Raw genomic sequence first — 19051 nt, 5'->3', positions numbered from 1 at the left:
GTGCCTGCCGCCGCCCACGAATCTGCCGCCCGTGCCCGGCGCCGCCGAGCGCCCCGCCCTGTCCGCACAGCGGGAAGCGGCGCGGCGAGACGGTGCTGCGGGCGCGGGGCGGGGGTCCGGGTCGCGGCGAAGATAGACGCGGCAACAAGATAGACGCCTCTCTGAGGCAAGGGGACCTCTCGCCGCCATCTTGAGTGTGGTCTCGGCTAAGCTGCCGTCCTGGCGGCGCCATCTTGAGTGTGGCCTTGGCGGACTTCCGGGCTGGGGCCGCCTTCTTGAGTGTGGTCTCGGCTAAGTTCCGGTCCTGGCGGCGCCATCTTTACTGTGGGCTTGGCGAACTTCCGGACCGGGCCCGCCATCTTTGTGTACGGCCTTGGAGGACTTCCGGTACCGGCGCCGCCATCTTTCTTTCGGGGTGCCCTAGCAGCGCTTCCGGTCTGGGTGGGCGCCATCTTTGGTGGTGCGCCGTCGAAAACAGTCCGGTCGCTCTCTACTTCCGGTGACCGAGTTTACCCAAATTAGCGTCCCTCGCTATTTTCTGCGCTTTCACCCCTAAAAATCTTCATGTTATTCCCCCCACACACACACCCCGGGAGAGACGGGAGACCGCAAGTCCCGCCGTGCCGCCGGAACCGGCCCTTACCTTGAGCAGGGAGCGCGGCACCGGCACGAGAGCCATTGCGCATGCGTCACCGGTCCCGCTCTTGGCCGCCCTTAGTTTCCACGTGATCGCCGGCGTCTTGCCAAGGACTGCGCATGCGCCACCGTCGCTACTTTGTCCGCCCCCTCACCGCCTGAGTACTCGGCTTCGCTCTCTTACTGCGCGCGCCTCGCCCGCTTTTCTGGGGTCCCTCCCTCACATTTCGCGGCTCCCCCTCGGCTGCTTTTTCGGCTCCCTGGGGTTCCCCCCCTCACGTTTTGGGGTCCCCTTCTCACAGTTTAGGGGTGACTCCCAATTTACGCGTCGGAGGGCGGGGCGGGGATTAACCGGTTACCCAAGAAGGGTTGTTTTTCTCTTACATTTCACTTTTCATTTTATTGCCTTTTTAGTTTGCTCGCTTTTTTTTCTTTAATTTTCTTTCTTATTTTATATTTCCTTCTTTATTTCAGGGGAAATGGCCTTACAATGAGACTGGGAAGATTCAGATTAGAGATTAGGAAAAAATTGGGTGGTCACGCACTGGAATGGGTTGCCCGGGGAGGTGGTGGAGTCGCCGTTGCTGCAGGCGCTCAAGAGGTGTCCGGATCTGGCGCTGGGTGACGGTTTAGGGGTTACGGTGGCAGTGTTTGGTAACAGTTGGACGGTGGTGCCAAAAAACCCGGTCCGAAAAACTGCTCAGAGACTTTTGTATCTTTAAGCAGCAAGGTATTTGTTTATTTAATGTTGGGAACAAGCCAGGTGCTGTTTAATTACTCATAATTAATTACTCATAATTAGTTAATTACTTAGTTACTCATAATCTGCACTCTTTTGGTTGTGGCCACGAGGTCACAGCAGCAGTCACCTGGCCAGAAGCACCAGGGGTGCTCCACGAAGCTCCACATGCTGGCCCTCAAGTGTCCACAGCTATTGTGGTGCAGCATGGCATTTCCACACCAGGAAGGACTCTCTGCTCCCGGTGGATAATTAAACAAGGAAATGCATTGATCCTTCCTCTCTCAAATGCAGGTAAGGAGATACACATCCACAGTGTCACAGATTTGTCACTTCAAATCTCACAGTGCTAAAAGCAGATGGTCTCTTCCCTGACTTTTACATCCCTCATAAGAGGCATATTGCCACAGACTCTAGAAACAACAAAGTAGTAGCCATACGCTGATTTTATTCTTTTTGAAAAATGGAATGTTTCACTTACAGAAATTTAGGTGATGTTTGACAAACACCACGTTCATTACAAACAAAAGAAACCAAAAAAATAAACCAAACCAATTTGACATAGTATTTGGCTACAATGCAGCAGCAGTCTTGCTCTTTTATAATCACAAATCCAATGTGAGCCTGGTTAATAAAATTCCTGACCACTGTAATCTGGTATTAAAAAAAACCAAACATATATGTACAGCGCTTTCAGTAGCGGCGGTTAAAACGGGGTTCAGTCAGTCTGTTTGTCCGTTCCTGGCCCGCAAACACACCTTGGATTCCAGTACTCTGCAGCATCTGGCTCTGGTTTCCAACTTGTGTAAAGCTTCCACGTCTAAAAATAAGGCCAGACAAATTGAACATTGCCCAGAAAAGTTACTACTACTGTGACTCTGAGAAAAGATGTGTGTTTAGTTTGTTGGGGTTTTTTTCCCCTTGCCAATCCATTGTTAAGCAGAAACTGAAAGTATTTTTCACAATTGACACAGGAATTTGTTTTATAGAGATCAATCAACTATTTACAAAAACATTATAAGCACTCTGACAGAAATTCTTACCCAGACATCCCTCCTCGATTCATCCCATGGCCTGGTCCTGACTGACCAGGCATGCTTCTATCACCACCTAATTTAAAAGGAAAAAAAAGAAAAAATACAGGCTTTTGTGTTTTCCTAATAAAAAAGTCACCTTGTTCCCGGAATTTCATTTGCTTTCTCAGTAATTTAACTACCACTAGAAGTTCAGCAGCAATAATTCACAGAAAAAAACCACAATCACACTGGTAAGCAGCAAGTGTACCTTGCCATCTCTCATGATCCCGTCCCATCATTCCTCCATCCACATTTCCCTGCCATGTACGATCTTGATGCCCCTCTAACTTTCGACCATGATCTCCCCAGTCACGTCCATCTCTTAAAAAAATAAAAGAACATCTTCTAGGTACGTCCCCTATCCATTTAGCAGCATAGGGTAAAGCCAAACACCATACCCCATACAAAAGTGTGTTAAATGGTTAATCAAGCTGTAGCTATAACCACCCAATCATCACAGTAAAAACTGGTCAAAGTGGAACAATGAGAAACTTGCTGAACAGCATCCTTCACACAACAAAACTTGTCTTTCTGACCTATAGAGACATCACTGATATTGCAATGGACTGAAATACTTAGACATGGAACAATTCATTGGCTGCCATTTCTCCGTCTGGTGTATTTAGGCAGAACTGAACATTATGCATCTGGAATATGCCCAGCTTGACTAACCGGTTTAAAGAGAAACCACTATGATTCTACATGAGTCAGTTCTCCACCCCCACCACTGCAGAGACTCTCACTCAAATTTCCTTAAAACCTGACCACTAGCCATAAATGAGACTTTTGCAGGCCTTACTGGAACATCTGGTATGTGACTAAATCTCACCTGTAGACATGAAAGTTATTTACATGAGAAACACAGCTATTTGCTAACTGAGCAGCATTTCTTTATTCACTACAATGCTCCATTCTCCCGATGGATGCGGGAGCTACACATGTGAATTTCTTGCTCCTCCAGGTGCTCAAAGAAACTGCCTGGAGAAAGGATTCACACTTGTCAAACTGCTTCCGCTGTCATCCTTCAAAGGTTCACTGAGCACTAAAATTTGAACTACAATCCCTTCCCTTATTTCACAAGCACTAACCGGGTTTGTGGGGGTATCCCTCTCCCTTCATTCATTCTTCTGTCAGACCCATAGCCACCCCAACTATCCCGTGAGTGACGATCAGGCCCTCCATGGCGTTCATCCGGGTAATGCTGAAAGGCAAATGGTACTCAGTTATGCTAAGAATCAACATGGGTTTTCTTTTCTGATTGCAAAAATTCAGCTTCTTGGATGTTGCCTTCCTATCAGCTGTCAAAAAACAAAATGGTAGCAAACTCATTTTTTTAACTGGTTCCACTGTTGCTACTGTGCAGGGTTCACTCTAGGCATTTATTTTGTTTCACAGCTCATATTCTGCTCTGCTCACTGGTGGGAGAAGTCTGTTTGTAAGGTTTTGTAAGGCTTACATTCTGGCTCCAGATTGTTAATTTTTACATAGATTATCTGCCTACTTCCCACCTCTCTTCAGAAGTGAAAGGTTTTGAATACCTTTGTGGTATCGGTTTTCACACCTGTCCTTTTATCTGTCCAAGCCATCTGCCTTGTTTCATTATGGCACTAGTTATTTTCTAAAAACCATTCAGATAAATGTGACAGAAGGAATCCTTCACCAGCCAAGAAACTACAGCAACTATCTCTTAACACCTAAGATGGTTAACCAGAAAACTTTTATTGCAACATACCAGCCTGAAAGGATGCTGTACCGTAGCTCCCATCGCTCGGAGGTTTCCCCCTGCCCGTATCTGTGGCTACCACCCTAGCAAGTAGATAACATAGTAACTTACTTTACGCACATTAGCGTACAAAATTAGTTGCTGCTTGAACATCTGCTCAGTTTAAACCCAGTGGTGACTGCGTTTAAGAACTAGGCTGCACGAGCACTGTGTTCTTTCTGCTTTGGGGTCAGCTTGACTGGCTTTTTCACAGAAGTGATTATTTGGTTCTAACGCACCTGCCCATCTCGATCTGGTATTCCTCTTGTACAGTCTCTTCTGGAACAAAAAAGGGCAGTTTCAGTTTAATCGATACAGTAATCATAATTCCAATGTCTGCATGAAATAGCACACAAAAATTTATCTTCATTAGGCTGTAAATCTGGATGCCAACGTTCCTTTAGTGGCAAGATACTCAAAGGAGTTGCTTCATAGCATAAAAAGAGATTAAAGTAGCATCTATCACTGTAATGGGCAAGCAAAGCATCACTGAGGCATGGTCATGTACTCAGTGATACCCATAGAGAATACTGAGTGAACCTACCAGTATCAGAAATGAGTTACAAGGCAAAAACAAAGTAGTATGGCTTTCATCAAAGATCCTTTGAGAGCAAAACAGAAGTCTCAATGGCACTATGCAGAAAACATGTTTCCATTCTGTGGAGCTAAAAATCTGCATTAGCCAGGCTGCAAAGATGAAAATACAGAAAGTTTTAAAGCAAAAGACTAAGTCTTAGGCTGAGGAACAGGGATTCACAAACCAGACTTGCACACATCGAGAGAAGCTGTAGCATCTCCATTAGCATCATGGCAGACTACATTAGAACTTGGTTTACAATCTTTATGCAGCCTCTTTCTGGTATGTCCATAACCCATGAAAACAAAGGATTGCAAGCACATGTGAAATTAGACATGAGAAATACACAAGGGTCATTTGTTTTACTCTTCTGACACCCTTCAAGCCATTAGGTAAGCCACAAAAAGACACTAGATTTCCATAAAGGTTTAGGAAGAAAAGATACTGCCTTGCCAACCTGTCCAAACAATGATCTTGGTATCGTCCACGATCCCTGTGGTCAAAGTCATGGAATCGGTCTTGACGACTAAATTCAGAATGATATCTATCATCTATTGCCATTCGCTTCGCCTCTGGCCAGTACGGGTCATCTCGCCTGCAAAGGTGGTCACCGTTAGCAGTAATCGCAAATCGATCTTCCCTTTCCTGCTCTCTTGATATCAAACCTATCCAATTACCTACACTATTACTTTTTATTTCTAATTAAAAACCTATGTGCATTAAGAAGGAATCACATTTTGGTTTCAGAGAAAACCAGGTGTACTGACACTGTACACAAAGCTTAATTTCAGCACAGTGCTGATGTAAGAATGAGTATCTGTTCCCACTAGCAATCCTGCTTTAGAGTTGATACAGTTACTATTCTTGGTCACTCCTCCCTGAGAAATAAGAATAAACCTCCTGTAATAAAACACTGCTTACAAATATTCAAGCACATTTCTCCTCTTCAAGATTGCTATAAAATGTTAAAAGCAACATGTAAATAGTCCTTCAGCTGTGAGCTTCCGTGGCTGCTTTATCAAGAGTACTCTGAAGAGTTTGGAATGTCACTGCCATTATCATTACCTGCCATCAGGATCATAAGGCCTTCTCATGGCAGATCGCCGTTCCTGTTCATAACGTAGCTGCTCCTGCTGACGTCGCAGCTCTTCCCTCTCTCTCTGGATTCGCTCCTGTTCTCGTCTCCTTTCCTGCTCTATGTGCATTCTTTCTCTCTCCAATCTCTCTCTCTCCAAGCGCTCTCTGTCAAGACGCTGCCTTTGAAATTCCAGTCGTTCTCGTTCTCTCTGGAGCCTCTGTCTTTCATCCCGTTCATGAATAGCTTGAAGACGTTGCTCTCGATCTCGCCTCTCTCTCTCTCTAATTTAAAAGAGATACTTTGTTTTAAATTGAGAATCTTAAGTCTAAGCTTTACTGCTTCTTTGTTTTGGATGGGGTTTCTTGTTTGCTTTTGCTCTTTTGTTTGTAAAGGTTCTGTGTTCTTACCACCAGCTGCTTAAACTCAAATTATCTCTTCCCAATTAAATAACAGCAGCTTAGATTACAGGAAAGTAAAAAAGTCCCCATGAAAAAAGCAAAGATGAGCATTTGAAAAGTGTCTAAGAAACACAATATCTACTCTAAGACAGGTCTGAAAAGGCTTTCATAGAGAGCATGTCCTAAGACATAAGTCTGACAAACAAAAAGTATTTACAAGATTACAGGGAAAACCCAAGTATGGAAATTCAAATCTGACCAAGTGGAACACACAACCTACAAAAGTCTCCTGAAACACACAGGCTGAGAACATTGATTTCAATAGTAATACTCTTCATTGTCTGGTATTATGTCTGTTTTACCAAGAGATTAATATCAAATCAATCTGAGATACCATTCTTGGAGGGTCAGCACAACACTACTTTGCAAGCCTGTTCAAAACACAAAACACGTAAGGGAGGTAAAAAGAAATACCAGTCAAAATTTAGAGCAAAACTGGGAAGACTCACCGGCGTCTTTCCGTTTCCCTGATTTCTCGCTCCCTCTGTCTCTGACGTTCACGTTCTCGCTGTTCTTTGATTTTATCAAACGATAAAATATCTTGCTTTTCTTTGCTCTCAGATTTGCGATCCTGGCTTTTTGTACTCTGAGTTGAATCAAAACAATACATTAGCTGAACACAGTGCATTTTTAGCTAAAATTCCTAGGTAAATGCCTACTTTATGTCAACCTGAACAAAACAGACTATCATGCCTTACAAGAGGCAAACAATGTTGGAATGCCAGGAAAAAGTAGGCGAGGGAAAAGTATCCCAAATTTGGCTAAAAATTCTCAAGCATTTAAATGCATATCAACACTAGGAGCACGTGACCTGACTTGCACTAATGGCAAATAATACAACTTTTATGGTCACCAGTAACTGTATTTCAAACCCGGGGAAAGAAATCCTAACAACATTTTCATATTGCAATTCTACTTCTTCAACTAGGACAGCACTGCAAAACTATAAAGAAGGTGAAACAGAAACATTTACCCTTTGCCACACCATTAACACCCTAATGCTTTCCAGAGACTGATAAAAGGATGAATGTACCAATATGCAAGGCAAAAACCCCTTCGGCTATAAGTGTATAAAGCTATCTGACACCTATTTTTACACAAAAGCTTCTCTGAAAGTTGGACTTACCCTCTCTTTTGATGCAGAGGTTTTTACACTAATAACTGGCTCTCCTTTAGATTTATCCATTACGACTGTCCTTTCGGTTCCTCGACTCGCTGGAAAACCAAATACATCCAAAAATAAGTAATACACAAAACATTCAACAATTCATGCAAGATTTAAAACTGTGAAGACACTAAACAGTAAAAAATTATTTTATTGAGGTTTTCAATTACTTACGGAACTTATTTATGATTTAAATAGCTTACCAAGATTTGGCCAAGTTGAGGATGGGGGCAGTAAAGCTACCACAAAATTACAGTAGTATTTTCTGGCAGGGATGACAAAGAAAGCAAATTTAATTTAATTCTCCTGTCTGCAAAATACATCCCTTTGCCACAGTTTAAAAAAAAAAAAAAGGGGGGGCACATAGAACTACACACTGTGTCGGGTCTAAATCCAGTGATAGTTCCATAAAAGTCAGTTCAACGTCTGGAGTAGTTAAAGTCCAGTAATTATGAAAGAATGCCAGTAAAGCATTCTTACAGCAAAGTTAAGTCAAAGCTTTCAAGGTATTTTCTGATGTTGGCTTTTGTACACTAAGAAAACCTCAGTCTTACTAAGCTTCATGGTCTTTCTACCAAATTAGCAATCACATCTAATAAGAACACTGAGGTTTGCAGAAGCTGAAGTCTATGAATCAGCTGCAAATTTTGAATGTTTATACTTGTTCTTCCATTTCCTATCAAGCTGGAAAAGGAAATCTTTTTGGATGTAAAGTAAAAGTTTTGTCACGGCCACCATATTCTTCGCACCAATTTTTAATTGTTTTTTTCTGAAACAAGTGTCTTTGAAAATATTTCTGAAAGACAGCTAGCATTACCCGATTTGCTTGCCCTAGATCTATCAGAAGATCCAGCCTTTTGTTCCTCTTTCTCTTTTCCTTCTTTTTCATCTTTTTCTGATTTCTTAGCATCATCTTTTCTGTCGGTCTTCTCCTCCTTCTTAATACCAACAGATCTACAAAAAGAAAAATGCCTCTTTCAAAAGCAACAAACCACTTGAAAAACAAATATTTGAAGTATCATTTGCTAACCACACCAACAGTCAATCAAGAAGACAGACTAAATCATAGAAATAGCTGTCAGTTAAAAGAGGAGACCAAGCCGGAGTCAGATCAGAGGACAAGTGACTGATAAAAATAAGGGTTTATCTAGAAAGGAGTTGATTTAGTATCTCCTAATATAACAAGTTTTGATACTAACCCTAAAGAGCTTTGTATTTCTGAGCAGAGGGCCAATTAAGATGGCCTTGCTGCTGAAGAACATCAATTTCAAGTTTTCGAGTATTACTCCTATTTCAGATGCAATATGAAAGAGAAAATCAAGATTTATCACAGTTACTGTTCATCTTGGTCACATGGCTGTATTTCAAATGAGTGGTCTTTAAATGTAGAAAAATACAAAACAGCACTTTACTTCTCAGATTTGGACTCTGCAGAATGGTGCCTGTCTTTTTCCTTCCTTGTTTCACCTTCCTTTTTGTCTGAAGGCTTTTTTCCAGCTGGTTCATTTTTTGCCTAGAAATTTAGCCAGAAATAATTTTATAGTGAGAGACAGACATTAAAGTTGCATTCTTTTATTTTTATTACATGTCATGAAATAACTACCACTTACCTTTTCCACAGAAATCATTTTGCCATGCAGTTCTGTTCTGTGGAGATGATTAATACACTTAGTGGCTTCCTCAGATGTTGACATTGTTACAAAGCCGTAGCAGCGAGCACCAGGACTGCGAGCATTTGTCACTACTTTTGCACCAACCACCTTTGTGGGGGAAATAAAAAAAAAAAACCATCAAAAACCTGGGTTTGCAGATCTGCCACTAAAATTCTAATTTAATCACCATTTCATGGAAGCATTGAATGGTTTAGGTTTGAAACGACCTTTAAAAGTCATCTAGTCCAATGCCCTGTCATGGGCAGGGACATCTTCAACCAGTGCAGGTTGCTCAGAGCCCCACCCAACCTGGCCCTGAATGTTTCCAGTGATGTGGCATCTACCACCACTCTGGGCAACCAGAGTTCCAATGCCAGTGTTTCCACCACCCTCATTGTAAAAAATTTCTTCCTTATATCTAGTCTGAATCTATCTCTTTTAGTCCAAAACCATTTCCCCTTGTCATATCGTTTCAGGCCCTACTAGAACTGTCCCCCATCCTTCAGCACCTCTGTCTACCAGTACTACACAGTATAGCACCTATCCACTTTTAACAGGCAGGAATTATGCTCAGCACAGAAGATTTGATCAGTATTCTCAGAAGAACACATCACTAGGCTTGTCTGATAGACAGCAAAAGAAAGGTCATTGTTTTAACTTGACCTCTATATTGCTGGGCCAGCCATGTTCTAGAAGTGCCTCACTAAAGACTACTACACAGAGTGTGATGTGAGCAATGGTTATGCCCATGTCAACAGAAATAAAGCATGGCAGAAAACATTCAAATTTAACATTGTTACACATCTTCACAAAAAAGTATAAAATTAGCACAACATTCTATGAAACGGCTAACTCCGATCGTAGAACAGATTGTTGATTACAGCTCTGCTGAAAAAGAGACCCCTGTCATAATCAGCTGACAAAATTCATCTTCAAGTCGCTGAGCAAATCAGTAACTGAAGGAAGTTATCTATATAGAGATATATAGATATAGATACGGAAAGTGGGGAGTGTAATAATTAAATAAAACTGAAAAAAACAAAATTACTACCATTTTCTTTTTTCTTTCAGCACATCTGTGCTAGTTTCAATCCACAGATGACAATCTCATAACAGTCAGAGGCACGCGCTTAGCGAGACAAACATTTAATACTACATTCAGAAATGTATTTGGCAGAAGGGCAGACAGTCACACAAGGAGTTTCTTTCCACAATCACGGCTCTTGTATGCTAGTGGGCACCACAGAACAAATGGAAGCCTGCCCTCAAAAACTAGATTTCTCAAAGGAATACTTCTTGAAATGGAAAAATTTAACCAGCTCTCAAGAGGTGTAATTAGATTACAGAACCCCACATGACAATCTACCAGTCTCTCCTATTAAGAACTGCCTCATTTTAGCAGGTATCTGCACAGATATTCTCTGTAAACTGGTTTTTTCCTCCCCACCCCTCCTTTTCAGACAACCTTCTTTATGAAGTATGCTACTTTCAGATACAGAGTTTCAAAATAACGCAAGGAAGTTAAGTACTTAGCTACCCAGTTATTCATCAGGGAAAAAAATAAGATCTAAATTTAAGGTCAGCCTTAAAATGGTCTGCTAATTTACATATCCACTACATACCTTTCCATACTTGCTGAAAAGATTCTTCAAATCTGTAGCTCTAGTAGAGGATGAAAGTCCACTAACCCACAAATTTCTGCCAGAACCACTACCCACACGGCCTGAGGTACAAAAAAGCCAAACACAAAAGACAAATGCAACAGTGCAAAACCAACTTCTTTTCTTCATAAAACTTTTCGAATGCAATTTCACTCCTACCTCTTCCATTCATTCTTAAAATCAATACACTGGAGCCTGTAAAAATTAACTTCTGAAGTACAGGCTTACTGTGCATTTGAACAGTCTTAATGTGTTTTTAAAAACATATTTTCTTCCTGTACTTCAATCACTTTTAGGAGAATTACAAAGTAATAAATGTTAATTCACAAGAGGCTCGTTATTTAACCAAGAACACCAAAAAACCAACCAGCAAACAAATAAAAACAAACAAACAAAAAAAACCACCCCAAAAAAACAGAAACCAAACTTTTTGGTCAGTAAGGTTACAGAAGTTACATGAACTGAAATTTTTTAAGCTATACTTTGAAGGCCTGTGTGACAAGTGCATTGCAGGTTCACTGCAACACAGAGTATAAACCTAGAGATTTAGCGATCTGTTAAGATTTTTCAGACAAATCCTGGTCTTTCTGGTACCTAATACCATTCATGAAGCTAGGGGAACTCCAGTATAACTATTACAATGAAGACAGGTATGTGGTTAAAGAATGAAGAAGGTACAAAAAGAAGCAGTGTTAACTCAGAAGTAACTGTTAGATTCGACCCTATAACATTTTTATTTCCGGTCCTTTGTACATTAAAAACAAACAAACAAAAAAAAACCCCACACACCACAAAAAACCTACGTACATACCTTTCTCATCTTTTGAGATTATCTTCCTATCTCTGTTCTCCTCAACAGGGCTAGAGGCAAAACATCGTATTATTCAACCAACTGAATGCAAACAGAACATTAATTCTAGATAGTTTACTAAAATTGGATACCTACCAGTAAATTAGTTTCAAACTAAACACTACATACGCAAATTTATAAAAGAATGACAGGAAATAGGGATTTGTACCCGTAAACAGACAATTCTGTTTTGCATATGACAGAAATAAGAGTAATTTGGGAAAACAACCTTTGAAGGTTGAGGAAGGAAAGAAATCAAACCCATTGTGTTTAAAAAAAAAATTAAAAATATCTGCACATGGAGAAATAAAACACACTCTTTAGGAATAGGCTACAATTTCATCAGTCTCGGTGGCCAATTGAAGGAAACAGCTTATTCGCATCACTTAACGACCAATGATAAAAGATAGCATCTGGTCTATAACGGAGAAAAAACAAACCTCTTTTTCTGATCACCGCCCTCACTGGTTGAGGACTCTTTAGTAGCAGGGGATTCCTCAGAATTAGCTTTGTCTTCTGTTCTCTTGGCATCTTCTTTGCTATCTTTGGCTTCAGGACCTGCGCCTTTTGCCGCTGTTTCCCCACTAGAGGCTTCCAGGCCTTGGGAGCGTTTGCTACTCTGATCGCTTAGGGTCTCTACTACTAAAGATTCAGAGTCCGGCTTCTCTTCCTCTAGTGTCTGTTCACATGTCTCCCCTTTTGCTACAACTAAACGCTTTGCTTCCTTCCTTGCCATAGCTTGTGCCGATTTGCTGTCCAAATCTAAAGCATCTTCCTCCAACTGAGCGGCAGCAAGAGCGTCCTCTTCCTCCGCCAGCCTCTTGCCTGGCACCGCGATACTTGCTTCCTGTGCATGTGGCCGCTCCACTTCGGAAGTTTCTTCGTTAAGTACTTCAGATTTACAAGTTTCCCCCAAAATGTCGAGTATTTTCTCATTTTCTACGGATTTAACAGGAATAGAATGGCACAAGATTTAATCACCAGGGAAATACAGCAATCACAAATGTGGAACTGGCATGGCTGCCACACTAACACCAAGAGAACTTCTAAGCTACACAGAGATTGGAAAACCCTAGTGTACACAGTGTTAAAAGTACTCTGCTAACTGCTTTCTGACAAACTACCAAATCAGCCCTAAAACGACAACAGGGAAGAAAAATGCCCCCACAGATTTAACAAAAAACTTCTGGTTCATCCTCCATATTCTTCATTAAATCCTTCAGCTCTGTTTCTTCTCGAGTTAGCTTCCAGAGTCCCAGATGCTTAACTGAACGTATCAAGGCACTGAGAGTTCAATTTCCAAATTTCTGTGAAATTCTTTTAGCAGACAGTCCAACATGAGAACTGGGCATCTTCTGATGGTGCACGAGTGTGCCTGCAGTCCAGAAAGCGAATAGGATCCGTAGTAAATTCCTGTGATGACAGTGTATTCCTTCTTCTGAAGTCCTGTCACTCTTTAATGTCTGTTCTGTACCAGAGCTTTGTACTACCTGCACTCCTGCATTATGTTTATAGAACTGCTGTACAGTGTGATATCACAAGATCTGTTTTCAGAACCTTTACATCTTTAAGGCTCACTCCTTAACTCCACTCTGTAGTAACAGTTCTATGGAATCATTCCATCGCATTAAACACATTTCCAAAAGGTGGTTATTCACAGATCTGGTGATATGACTAGGTTTCCAATCTCTATGACCCTGCATTGACCTGGATTGTCCACCATAAAAATGAACACTACAGTAATACATTTTAAAAAAAAAACAAATAGGGACGCAAAAAGCCTAAATGAAGAATGAAACTGTTTAAATGCCCAAGACTCTTTTTTCATTAAAAAAATACCAAAAAAACCCCAAAAATACCAACCAAACAGAAAACCCCAAACAGTACCTGGCTCCAAAGGTAACTCTTCAAGTTCCTGCAGTGAAAAAGATTTTAAAAAGGAGAAATATCACTATTTCATAAGAAGTCAAGATGTTTTTTTTTTTTGAATGACACCTTTCAACCACCCAATACACAGCAGAATTTAATGGAAGTGTTACTATGATTTAACCTATTTCAGCTTTGAAAACGTTGAAATTTCTCAGAAGGTTTAACGTGAGTTTTTAACATCCTCAAAGTTTTAGGAACTGTGTAAAAACTTTAATGTTTCTCAAATTCAGACACCTGTTGAACACACGGTGCACGTTCACATCAGTAAATAAATGAACAAACATAAGCTGCACAGAGAAAACCTTATCTTCATGTTACCCTTCTTTACAACGTACTTTGTGACGTCTCCTTTCTGAAAACAAGATCAATAGAAACACCAGGTTCACCTGGAGCTAGTGTCCTTAACTCACCATGAGCGATGTGGAACCAAGGTCAGTATTTCAGGAACAGTTTCAGCTTTCTTAACAACATGGGATACCTCCACTTTTAATGGAAGTTAAATATAATGTAAAGCACTGAGTTGGTATATACATCAGATAAAAGGAATCAAATCTACTATCAAACTCAGTATGGTACGTATATCACATATACATATATACATCCTGAGAGATACAGAGATCTTTGTACATACGAGTAAATTAGAAAGGTCTTAGTTCCTATTCTTTGCAGAGTAAGAATGCACCCACTGCGCACTTCCTGTACATACACTGTTTCAACATATAGCTTTATATGGGGGTTTTTTTGTAAAGAAAAACTGTCTACGATTTACCTTTATTATGGTTAAATCTGATGAAGAAGCATCTAAACTGTTTCCAACATCTTCAAACTCTACCTTTAAAAAAAAACAGATGGAAGACATTTTGTTATCTATAAAAGAATATCGTCAGTGAAACCTGAATGAGAAACCCAAGATTTTAGTTTCACTGACAACCGGTACTAAACAAATATATCTAGCACACAAAACAACCAATAAAGGTAAAAACTGCGCAATGACCCTTGAGATTTCTCTCGATCTCCACTGACTGGACAAGTTTTCTCATTACCTCTTAACTATATTGGTCAGCTCACACAAATCTTTTAAGTACGGGGATTCCAACAGAAAACTTTCTCTGACTTATATCTCTGTTATTTACAGCAACATAAAGCCAAAAAGCCTATGTAACTCGATAACTATTTCCTTCTTCAGTGGTAAAAAGCAGACCACAGGAGGTGGCCTGGCCTCAAGCAATTCAGTCACTGAAAAAAACCTACTTTCCCTGTATTTCTATTTGACTCATGTAGGACAAGGATATGCTTTGGGATAGGGGGTCAAACTTATCTCCGAACTTTCAGATCACAACAAGGGAACCACATAGCTTTAGAATCTTGTAGTCTGCGCTTATGACACAATGTGCGTGCACAACAAAGAGCTACACTCCCTCTTAGATGGGGCAGAAATAACTTTCTTAAAATGCTGTGTTGTACATTTCAGGAGATACGCACTTGATTCCAGATGAACGTGGAAAGCCAACATAAAAATACTTTCGATAACTAAAAAAACTGCAAGACCCAATCTTAACAAAAAAATAACATAGAATATAGCTTCCTGAATGTTGCTGTTCAATTGAAGAGAACAAAATAAGCTATAGTATTTGTATGCCTCACATGTTCTCTAAAATAAAGATGTCAAAATGGGAATGTAAACATAAAGTGAATCAGAGTTCAAAGCTCGATTAAAAACAAATGCTTTCTGGACTGCTATTAATTCATACAGTCATGTGCCCACAAACAACATCTAAGTATTTTAAAATTAAGAATCATATTTTCACAAATATATAAAGGAATAAGCAATGGCCATAAAAACCAGTAGAGTCCCAAATCGTTCCAAATATTCTTTAGCTACCATTGTGCTATTTAATTCATAAGTAAAAAAATTTAAAAAGAAATCTGATTCCACACACATAAGAGATGCATACCATCACTATTGGTATTTCTCTTGATTCTTCTTTAATTTCTGAAAATTGTGGGGATGCCTCCAAGTTACCTACAGCATACTGTGCAGGCTGATCTGGAAATTCTTTCACTTCTGCATCAGCATTTTCTTTACTATCAGACAGCGAGTCAAGAATATTATGAGCACTGTAATCCTCTCCGCAATCTACCACATTTCCATTATCTATTTCAGCTTCATCTAACACACTAATATCCATCATGTCAATATCCTGCAAGTTATCCAAACTTGCTTCAATATCGTCCTGTAAAAAGAAAAAAAGTACATGTAATAGTCATTGCAACTTAAAAGCAATGCTGTCATAACTTTGCTTCAAACCCAGCCTCACATACCTGCCCATCTCCTGAGTCCTCTTCCAGGCCATTGTCTTCTACTCCCTCTTCCTCTGGTCTACGTCCTAACAACATTACGATCGTTAGAATGAAAAGACAGTAAATATATATATGTGCTCTTCAAGCTTTACTTCTTCATCAAAGTTGGTATTCCCTTCAATTTAGTTATCTGCTCTACCCTTATTTTCCACAACCGAGCATTCATATGCCATACCAGTTCAGTAACTGACACACATGCTACAGCCCAATGTCTGGCAAGAATTCAAGTAGCACCACTGTGCACTCCCCAGAATATTTGGCTCAGCTGAGATTGCAGCAATTTATTATCTCAACTTTCATTTCTTTACAGACATTTACTAGAAATAAAAAAAAAAAGCACCCGAACAAAAAACACAACTCAAACCAATGAAAAAAACCCTATCTCTGTGAGTATTACTGCACTGCTTTGTGCACCAGCTGGACTTGCCATATCACAACTGACGCTACCGAAAACAGCACGCCAGCTTCAGCATGAAATGGTAACTCCTCAAGCTCGGAGCTAAGTAGTTGTTTCATTTTTTATGAATTCTATTTTCCTCAAAAAATACAAGCAGACTGCAATTAAAAGGTGAAAGGGACTTCAAAGCCAAGAGGATAATTTCATTTATTTCCATCCCAATACTAAAAGTGCTGTAACATGTTAAGTATTTTTCTGAGACTTGAAAACTAATGTGATTATCAAAAATCTCTGCTTTTACCCAAAGCTGTGACATTTGCTCTCTATCTGCTCAAGATTTCACATTTTAGTGCAATTGCTTGCAGACTATCACTCCAAATGGGATGTAACGACAAAAATTTGGATCAAACAAATTAGTTGGCAAAACATTTGAATCTCATCTCACAAATTTACATTTTGTTTAAGTCAAAGTTAAAAATAAAAATACTTAATCTAACCTAGTTATTCTGCTTAGTTCTAATACAAAAAATTTTAACAGTATTTGATCGCAAAATAAGACGAAACTGTGCTAATTAACTAATTCTAGAAAAAGAGTAGACTATTTTTTTAAAATAAGGATTATGTAAGACTGTCTCACTGTTAGAAAAATCATGCATAAAGCCCTGAAAAAACACTTGATTTCACATATTGATTAAAAACTAGTCTTCTGTGAACAAAAACATGACTGCTATTAGCTATGAAGCCTAACCATAACACTACAGAGGTTATCTTGCAGTTGCTAGAAACTTCATTTCTACCTCAAAAAAAAAATCCCTTTTATTTCTCAAAAACGAAAGTACAGTCACATGAAAAACCAAATTAACTATTTTAAAAATAGAGACACTGCTTTAGTGTTACTTAGTAATGTCTGCTACAAATTTCAGGGAATGCTGAGAAGAAACCAACAGATCCTTCAAGTAGACTACTTCCTGCCTTATTAAATTACATTAAATTCTGTGAATAAATGACCACTAACCATACCACCCACCCCTAGAAACCTGAGCACAGATGTGAAGAAGACTACCAGTAAAATGGGATTAAAGGTCCAAACCAAGGAACAGAACATTCAGTTGTGCTTAATTTCTTCCAGAAAACCATTTTTACTCAAATCTGGCTCAGGCAAGTAACATTAGCTACAGCTTTGGGACTGCAAAACAGTTAGCAACAGTGCCCAAAATAAAATCAAGCAAAAAGAAAAACAGAGAAGAGGTTCCATTTCATGAGTACAGTTGCTTGAAAACTCAAGGGAGATGGGGTGGAGATTCTCTCTAACTGCCCTGTACCTTTGCTGCTTCTTTTTGGAGTTTTCTTCATGATACTTTCTGAAACCACTGGAATTTCATCAGGATTCCCTCCTTCCTCCTCAATAGCCTAGTAAAAGGAAAAGACAAAGGTAGATATGAAGATGGACATAAAAAATTTCATTTGTGCATTTTTGCTGAGTTTCAGAGTTGGACACTAGAGGCTGAAAAATTTCAAAACAAGAATCTGGTGCTTGGAATCAGCAACTTGGATACACAAATGAAGAACCACCAGCTCAAAGCAACAAGTATGGAGGAAACAGTAGCATGTTGGTGTAAAGCTTCTGGAAAGCAGTCAAAAGTCAATCATACAGCATTTGCAACTGTGCACTGCTATGACAGAGCGAGAACTTACCCTCTAGGAGACAGTAAGCATCAGTTTGGTGAAGGCGTTCCGCATTCTGCTAACATACCAAACGTTCTGATACAGTGTACAGGCTACCAACCAGAAAGCCACAAAAATACCAGTACGCAACAAAAGCCTAGTGCACAGTGTACAGAAATATAAATGCAGGAACTGAGTGGAAGGTGGAAAATTCACGCTAAAAACACTTGGGCCGAATGCCACAGGAGACCCGCTGTGCTGTACGGGTCTAGGATATCGGGAGCTGATTCGCCGCGTAGATGAAAGCGCCCGGCTCGCACACAACAACACCCACCGCCACTGCGTGACAGAAGGGCTCGCTCCTAGGATGGCCAAGCGCAGGGTCTCCCCCGTCAGGCACGGAGCGGTCGCAACGGGTTCCGCGGAACTCTCGCTCCCGGCGCAGCCCCGGCCCCGCCGTTCCTCGGCCCTTTGGCGCCATTTTCCTCGGCACTGCCCGCCGGGCCCGGGTCACGCCGGCTACACCCGCCCCTCAGGCGCGCGCCTCCCCGCTCACCCTCCTGAGCCGCTCCATGAGGACGCTCTTGTTGCCGCCGCTGTCCAAATTGCGATGCTTGAGCTCGGCCCGCAGGTCTATCACGCGCAGCTCGCTCAGCGGCCGCCGCCGGTTTTCGGACTCCGAACGGGGAAATCCGAGCCCACACAGGGACGCAGGCTCTCCCTGCACCGCCGCTGACTGACTCTCCGCCATGGGCCGTCGTTTCGAGTCGCGCTCGCAGGGCGAAGCGGGATAAAAACAACGCGGAAAAGCCGCAGCACAAAATGGTGGAAAATCGGGGCTGGGGGGGGGGGGGGGGGGGGAACCACAGTAAAAGGGGCGGGAACGGGAGGAGCCGCTGCGCGCGCAGCCTACCCGCGCCCTGACGCGCGTGCGTTTTGCGGCTCCTCTCGCTCCAGGGCCGTGATGGCGGCGCGTGCGCGCTGGGGCTTCGATACCTCAGCACGGGAACGCGCGGCCAGCCCGCCCCGGCCCCCTGGGCGCGTG

The 19051-nt window shown here is 41.2% G+C and overlaps 1 protein-coding gene across 6 annotated transcripts; it reads right to left on the bottom strand.

Annotated features, from left to right (window-relative positions):
- Positions 1–1803: 1803 nt before the first annotated feature.
- Positions 1804–18868, bottom strand: LOC113940034 (scaffold attachment factor B1-like). Of its 6 annotated transcripts, none has more exons than XM_027631093.1 (21): positions 18563–18868; positions 17664–17751; positions 15906–15970; positions 15539–15817; positions 14353–14415; positions 13542–13569; positions 12095–12593; positions 11616–11665; positions 10766–10866; positions 9102–9251; positions 8904–9004; positions 8309–8445; positions 7453–7541; positions 6776–6912; positions 5856–6149; positions 5248–5385; positions 4453–4492; positions 3540–3652; positions 2660–2772; positions 2419–2485; positions 1804–2195 (listed from the first exon to the last, which is right to left on the bottom strand). In XM_027631093.1, the coding sequence occupies exons 1-21, from the start codon at positions 18755–18757 to the stop codon at positions 2069–2071; spliced, it is 2874 nt and encodes a 957-aa protein (XP_027486894.1). In that variant the 5' UTR covers positions 18758–18868; the 3' UTR covers positions 1804–2068. The 6 variants fall into 6 exon arrangements, 4 of the variants coding, with proteins under 4 accessions (XP_027486894.1, XP_027486891.1, XP_027486893.1 ...); XM_027631090.1 differs by lacking the exon at positions 18563–18868 and adding an exon at positions 18341–18502; XR_003525398.1 differs by lacking the exon at positions 2660–2772 and adding an exon at positions 4184–4257 and having other exon boundaries at positions 2149–2195.
- Positions 18869–19051: the final 183 nt, after the last annotated feature.

This window comes from Corapipo altera, unplaced genomic scaffold (assembly GCF_003945725.1).
Source record: "Corapipo altera isolate COAL_440 unplaced genomic scaffold, ASM394572v1 61320, whole genome shotgun sequence".
Classification (NCBI taxonomy): Eukaryota; Metazoa; Chordata; class Aves; order Passeriformes; family Pipridae; genus Corapipo; species Corapipo altera.
This window is presented reverse-complemented; position numbering and strand designations above follow the sequence as displayed.